General features: G+C 43.4%; 1 protein-coding gene across 3 annotated transcripts in view; it reads right to left on the bottom strand.

Moving 5' to 3' along the window:
- Positions 1-1,654: 1,654 nt before the first annotated feature.
- The window catches only part of si:dkey-261h17.1, a 34,064-nt gene continuing 28,084 nt past the window's right edge, over positions 1,655-7,634 (bottom strand). For all 3 annotated transcript variants that reach the window (XM_037105473.1, XM_037105472.1, XM_037105471.1), the window contains 4 exons: positions 6,393-6,504; positions 6,248-6,300; positions 5,172-5,321; positions 1,655-3,589 (listed from right to left, as the gene is read on the bottom strand). In XM_037105473.1, the coding sequence (XP_036961368.1) occupies positions 3,398-3,589; positions 5,172-5,321; positions 6,248-6,300; positions 6,393-6,504 (507 nt within the window). In that variant the 3' untranslated portion in view covers positions 1,655-3,397. The remainder of the gene's footprint in view (positions 3,590-5,171; positions 5,322-6,247; positions 6,301-6,392; positions 6,505-7,634) is intronic.

Genomic DNA, 7,634 nt, shown 5'->3' with positions numbered 1-7,634 from the left:
TTAGTCTAATGATATCCTGTTAAATGTTTATGCTACAGCTAATGGCACCGATTATCTGACAGCCATGAATGAATGGATCAGAACTGATTTCTTCAAGCTGGAGACAGAAAAGACGGAGGTCCTTATTAGTGCTTCAGATAACAGAGACGTCCCTGTCTTTTGTGGTAGTCTAGTCTAAGAAACCTCGGTAAATTCGACCTGGATATGTATTTTGAAAAATGGACTATTGTGTCACAGTCTGAGCTACAAATGATAGTTCATGATTTTATATAATCCCGGCTAGTCTGCTGCAACCTTGTTTTCACCTGCCTCAGCAAGTCCACCAAGATCTCTCACATCATGTCACTGGCTACAAGTTCAGTGTGTATTTTAACTTTCTTGTTTTCACATGTCTGCTCTGCTCCAACTTTAGATCACCAGTCCGTCACTCAAGTCCTCCGACCAGGGCTCACGTGTTGTCCTCTGCACTCGACACGCCCTCAAACTGGTGTTCGTCTCGCCGAGTGCCGACCTGAGAATGAGAATTTTTACTGTTGTGTGTCTGTAATTTTTACTCTTGCCAGCTAAACAAGAGAGCTGTCGGGTCACATGAGGCTTCACGATCAAAGAAAGCTTTAAGATCATGTAGACAATCAGCTGACGTTTTTTTATAAGGCCTTTTTTTGAAGTCGCTCCCCTACAGGCATCCTTACTTTCTGTGTCCATACGCAAACACACTTTATCATCACCCAGAACGTCCAACTGTTGGGAGATCACAGCTTGTGACGCTTCAGCCGTATCATAAACGGCACTTTTACCTTTTTCTATTTCTTTTATCTGGACACTCTGTTCAAAATAAGATCTTAGAGGATTCACCTAACAGAGTTGATGATTAAAGAAGATGTAAATGCCTAAGATGTCTGACTGTATATACACACAGCCATAAAAAAGTCCACTTGGATTAACACCTTCTAAAATTGGCACCGTGCAGCAGTTGGCCAGTCTTGGATCGTAGATGACCACATTTAACCCAACATATTTATGCCTATGTGCTTTTGGTTTACGGTCGTGGCATATCATGACAAACAGGGCTGTCTTGTAGTGGCGCTAAATGGCCTTGAGGCCATATTTTCCTCGCAGGGTGTGGACGGGGACAAGGCAGGGGAAGGAATTCACACGGGGCTTGATCTGGTGTTGAAAGACGGGCGTGAGCAGATGGGAAATAAAAGAGTCGCACTGTCACATACAGCGAATGGTGACAGAGGATGAATCAAAAAATACGTATGTGAACATGATGGACGGCGAGTCGACACATGAACATGTCCTGCAGCATTTTTTTTTTTTTTTTTTTTTGGAAAAAAGACAGCTGGTGGATGTTCTTGCTGCCCCACCCAAACTGTGAAAGACAAAACAGTGTGAAGTGATGTCATTACTACCGCTCATGCAAACCAGCTGTGTGACCTTATGGGCTGCATGGGATTTAAAGCCTGTGTGTGTGTGTGTGTGTGTGTGTGTGTGTGTGTGTGTGTGTGTGTGTGTTGAGCGCAGATGTACTGCATGTATGCGCACATGTTTCATGTGGTTCAAAAGCCCAGCGCTGTTTCCACTCACTCCTCTGGTTTCACTTGAGATAAAACGAGGCTGAAAACACGACACTTCATAGAAAAACAGTTGCTGACTTTTTGGCATTTTTTTTTTTTTTTTTTAATTCTTTACACGTTAAATCCAATTTAAAAACAGGGTGCATAGTAAAATGAAACAGTCAGATTGGAGTGTTAGAAAGTGAAATGATACAAAATTGAAAGAAATGATCCCATTTATATGTCAAAATACTTTTCTTTGTTCCACTTTGACTGATGAAACATTTGCAGATTGCTTTTTTTTTTAACTTAATCTCAGCAGGGGGGAAGAATAATCAGCCCTACAGTCGTGGCCTTTGAACACATTTTTCTTGAAGTTGTATGACCCGGATCACAATTTGTAAAGGTGCCACAGAAGTTCATATTTTTAGTACAACGTTAGCTATGAAAAGAAATGTTTTTGGCACATAGTAGGAACATTACAAGTGTGAGTACACACAATACAAACAGTACAACAACAACAAAGAAAGGGCACCATACTATACATACTGTTCAATAGAATACTGATAGTAAAAAGAGCATATACAGTATATTGGAAAAAGAGAATAACACTGACGGATGGATGCATGGATGGACAGAGAGGCTCTGCGTACGAGTCTGTTGGTCAGACAGTCAGTCTTCGTGACTTTTCAGCAGTGACGGTGGAGCCACTGTAATGAGGCCTGTTGGCTTCGTGATTGATTTCCACTACAGTCTGCAGTGATAGATTGGAGGACTCCTCGCGGCTTCATCTCTTCAAGGAAACGCTGTGTGATTAAAAAAAAAAAAAAAAAAACTTCCCTTACTCCTTCCTCCTCGCCACGGGGACCGACTGCTGCAGCTCCTCACTTTGTCGACTCATTCTTTCTTCTTTTTTTTTTTTCTTTTATTTTACAAAACTGTACACGTAACATGCACGCTCGGACTCATCGTTCACTCGCACACTTGATCGACCAATCCGCTACTTCCCGTGACCCACGCACACATACAGTGACGCAAGCTTAGATGCATGTACGGACATACATACATACATGCAGTCCACACACAGTATGTATGCAGGTGTAGGAATCCTTAAAGCAGACACACACACACACACACACACACACACACACATACACACCGACTGATCAATAACTCAATCATTCAAAGGAGATCAGAGCCCAACTGGTTTTCTCTGTGAGAGGTCTGTAAACAGATTTCAAGGCAGTGTGATTTGTTTCCTCTTCCTCTGTCACGGCTTTTTGGATAAACTAAGAAGCGATTTCTTTGTGCTCGTGCTGTGGATTTGCTGGTGAAGGGTTGACAGGAAGCTTTTAAACCTGATGTCATGCAGAGACGCCGGTGGCTGTGACTCCAGGGGCCGCAGTCATCACGGGAACCAGTGCTGATTAATGCTAAAACAGACTTCTCTTCCCACCCAGAACCGCCCATCTCCCCGTCCCTCGCTCCCAGGCCGCCTGCCGTCAACAACCCAGGGACCGAAGCCTTCGTCATCACCGACATCAATCATCGCCATCACCATCACCGGCGCCGTCATCAGACTAGTTTTCCTGATGTTTATTGAGGCACGCGGCCAAAAGGAGGAGGCAAGGGGAGCGTAACAAGAGGAGCGCTGATGTAGAGTCCCTGATGTCCACTTCTGCTGTGGACTTTCTGTGGTGGGTTTAGAAAAGGGAGGTGAGATTGCATAGGTGTGTGTGTGTATGTGTGTGTGTGTGTGTGTGTGTTCATGGATGGGTTTGTGTGTGTGTGTGGGGGGGGGGGGTTAGTTCGTGGGCTGCAGTTTTTCGTAGACTCTTTCACAGCTCGGTGTCTGCCGTCTTGGTGGTGGAGTGGCCGTTGGTGGGAGGAGGGGGCTGGGTCTTGGCCGCCTCGGGGGACTCTCCGTTTACGCTGGGCTTCTCCTGGGTCTCTGGAGGGGGGTTGAGGGGGGCCACGGAGACGAGAGTGTTTCCCTGGTTCTCCTGATCGGCTGGATGGGCCTCCTCCGCCTGCAAGTACAGCATATGTCAAGTAAAAGGCTGGGTAGACGAGATTTCATTTGAAAAATATAAGTAAGAAATCACAATTTCACATGTGATTGTCTTATTTTGCATGTAGATTAAAATTTCCACATGTGCAAACAAACCCTATGGAATGAAATCACATTAAATCAACACTCTCACAGATTTACCATGTGAATATAACATAATACCTCGTGAAATGGGCATTTTTCACAACTGATTTCCGCATTTCATTGCATAAGAAGCTGATATTTTCACATGTGAGTTACATACGTTGTGGATTAGATTTTCCCCATGTGGACAAAACAAAACAAGAAAAACAAATTAAATTATCATAAAAAATACAGAGAATTCATTTCATTCATCATTCATTTGAACACAAGGAGTAGGAAGATGTGAATACTTGTCCAACCATGTTTTCTTCATATTTTATCAATATTTACACCCGCGTGGTTGAGCTCATGCACCCACTTCAGAAAGGAGTGCACGCTATCACTTCTAGTTCGCACCTAAAGTGATTTTTTTCTTTAAAAATGGTGTAAATAACATCTTTTAAAAGCAATTTGGGATCTCAGGGCTACATGAGACTTGGATTACGCCAAGCGACCTGTATGGAGCCATTTTATTTTATTTGGTTTTCCGTCTCCAGCTGCTTCAGTTGTTCAGGAGAATGCTGCAACGCTGTTTGTTCTGTGAAACTCTGGAGATGTTTTGTGGATGACAATACTTCACCTGATCTTCCATCAGACCAAGAGGCAGATTAGATAACGATCAAATCTTTATTTTTGAAACTGAACTGATCCTTTAAAGTCTCCATCACAAATATAGCAGCCATAGTGGTGATTCCCTTGACTCAGTACACTGAGAGGAACTGCTTCACCGCACCGTTGTGAAATAATCTGAGGAGGTTGAAAATTAAGCGTTTGGTCTGACGATCAGACACATTTCCTTCATGCAAGACGAGTATGTCAACACATGCATCCACTAACCCCCACACCCTTCCAGTGTAGCTCATAAACACACAAGTGCAATCTCTCATGTGGTCTGGATCATGTGACACAGCTGCGTCTGGCTCGCGGAGCTCTGCAGATGAATGAGGCAGCAGCGAGCGGGGCGTGGGTCTCTGGATAACGCACGCTCTCTCTTTCTCCGCGTGCTCTCTCTGATAGCCGGCCAGCAGCATTCCCTAATTAAAAACACTGGCAGCGATTGAATCCGAGGGAAGAAAAAATAATGCCGTTTTAATTCAAATGCAGTAGAACGTGAACCTTGCCCCAGAAAATCTATGCCTTGTGTTACTGTGGCTGTAATGAGGGATGTGGCTGCAGAAACCCGCGAACGCAGCTGTGCAAAAATGTTATATTTATGACACCTACAGCTCATATGTAAGGTCATTTCACATCAGGTGAAAACATTGGAATAGCTGCAAACTAAAAAGTTGTAAAAGCAACTTCTGTGCATTGATGTTCAATTGAAGTCCTCTGTGCTGAACAGTGTTCATCCTGTCTACAGCGCAGTCCAGTATGTTGTACATTCATCTTATCTAAAACGTAAAAAACAAAGTGCTCACCAGCCTCACTCCCTTGTCGTCAGGCCTGCGCTGGCATTTGCAGTAACCCACAGTGATCGCGACGGCGGCGAGCAGACCAGAGACCAGTAATCCCACAAATACGGAGGAACCTGATGATGATGACGGGGCCTCGACGTTTGTCACACCCAGCTGCAAACGAGTTGAAGAAAAGACATTCGTGAGTAAAAGAAGTGTGTGTGTGTGTGTGTGTGTGTGTGTGTGTGTGTGTGTGAATTTGAAACCATACACAGGTTTTTAGATTGTGTTGTTTACAGTTCACCAGTTAGCCGAGGTAAGCTAAGCTAACAGGTCGTGTTTAAGTACAAATCACTTGTGGCTTGTTGATGAGGATTATTCTCTCACAGCGCACAGGAGTATTTCATTCTCAGAGCCACAAAACATTTAAAGCAACATTACGCAGAAATTGGCATTTTGTGCAATTTGGCGCCCCCCACAGTTTTTGAGTGCGACACCAACGTCGTATAAACAAACCAGACGTTTGTCAGACGTGATGTTGGCGCTAACTACGAACAAAAAGGTTAAATAACAATAATAATGTTACTGAAATCTGGATCATGAAAACATTTTGACTGAGTTTGAGTGGCAGTTTAATATCCAGTGTTCATATTTTAGTTTTTTTTTGTGCACCAGCTGCTAAAACAGCTGTGATGATTCACTATGATGATTCATATTTTTGTTTATATTGTACAAAGTTAGTTTGTAGTTTCAGTTTGGGAGCTGCAGTGAAGGACTTCCCTTACAAAAAAAGTACATTTCCTATGTTAACTTCATGTAGTAAGTACACTTATATCAATGAACTAATAGAAATACTAACAAGTGTACAACTTCAGTTCTCCCAACGACTAAACCGGCTAACTTTTCATTTCTAAAGTTATACTTACGACTGTACTTGTAGTTTAGTGTAGGATCAGTTAACTTTGAGTACACAACTAGTTTTATTTTGTACAGCACCTACGCCATTAACTATACTTCAAGTAAACGTATTGGTTCTGGTTATATACTAAAAAACTTGTGGTACTTTGTAATCAAGCCGGTAGCACGAGGCGCTCTCCTACCTTGTCTTTCAAAGCTTCACCCTGGAGCACTTTGGCCACAGTGCTCAGCTGAGCTGCAGGTGGAGAAGGAATAAAGAATGCGTTACGTCACAAATAAATGTGATGTTCAAGTTATTATAAATGGATGGATGCCGTTGGTACCCACCATCATCGCTGGCAATCTGCACCAAGTTGCCGTCTTGGAAGACTTTCAGGTCACACTTGTCTGTGTTGCACCAGGGCGCAGGGTTCGTCTGGATCAGGTCTTTAGTCGTTTCCTAAAAGAAAGGAAGTGTTTTTGTTAAAAAAAATAAAGGGCGGGGGGGGGGATCACAGAGCAACTCACGATATGAATACAATTCATGATAGATTGTTCCCAGGAATTCTGTGGTAACTGATACATTACAAAACAATCATCTTATGATAGATATGTCCGAATATCTGTCCACCGGAAGAATACAGATCTGGAGTTAAAGCAGTTAGTTAGTATCCATTAAGAGCTGCGTGATTGAATCAAAATACTGATGTTTTTGTCTACAGTGCGTTGGTGATCGTGTTGTTGCTGTATCGATATTTTGTCCCACCCCTAACGTCAAAGCTAAAACACATTCTTGCACTAATTCATGATCATTTACTGAATAAACTCGGAAGATTAAAACAGAAATCAAGACTTATTCCCCGCAGGACATTTCACGATATCATGAAAGTGCATCGTGAAAACAAACATGAACTGAAAGCTGAATGAATTTCCCATTTTTGGTGAAACGTCTTCGCACGTACGCAGACTGTCAACATTTTCTCTGACCGACAAACAAATGCGTGTTCCTGAGCTTTCCCCACCGGCCGTCGGCTGCACGTAGGCCTTTGTGTGCGTAATGGAGACAAAATGCGCTGGGATGGAAAAACTTGCTGACCACACCTTTCTTTTTTTCCCACCTTAACCCTGAACTATGATATCACCTCGTTGCACAACTTTAGGATCTGCGACTTGGGAGCTGTCTTCATTCTCTGTAATGTGATCCAGACAGCGCTCAGAGCTCCCAGAGGACCAGAGTGAGCAAAACCCTGAAATCCTCAGTTAAGTTGGGAGTGGGCCCACAGCTGGACTCTGCTGCAACACCCAGATTTGTGAGGCGGGGAGGAAGAGCCCAGAGCTCCAGTGGAAGCAAGTCCTCTTCTCCATCTGTCTGTGTCACTTGTGACCCATCACATCTGAGGAATCCTGCTCGTGCTCTGCTCTGTTTGACCTCGCGTGGCCTCCTGCACTGCTGGCGGGAGTTCAGACGAGCACGTTTGTATTTAAACAAACACGACGAGAGTTCATTTCATACAGAAAAAAAAAATGTGTGAAGAAGGAAAACGTGTTTTTCTTTATTTTGTCACATTAGACACTGGCACGTACACTAAC

This window comes from Acanthopagrus latus, chromosome 7 (genome assembly GCF_904848185.1).
Source record: "Acanthopagrus latus isolate v.2019 chromosome 7, fAcaLat1.1, whole genome shotgun sequence".
NCBI classification, from domain to species: domain Eukaryota; kingdom Metazoa; phylum Chordata; class Actinopteri; order Spariformes; family Sparidae; genus Acanthopagrus; species Acanthopagrus latus.
This window is presented reverse-complemented; position numbering and strand designations above follow the sequence as displayed.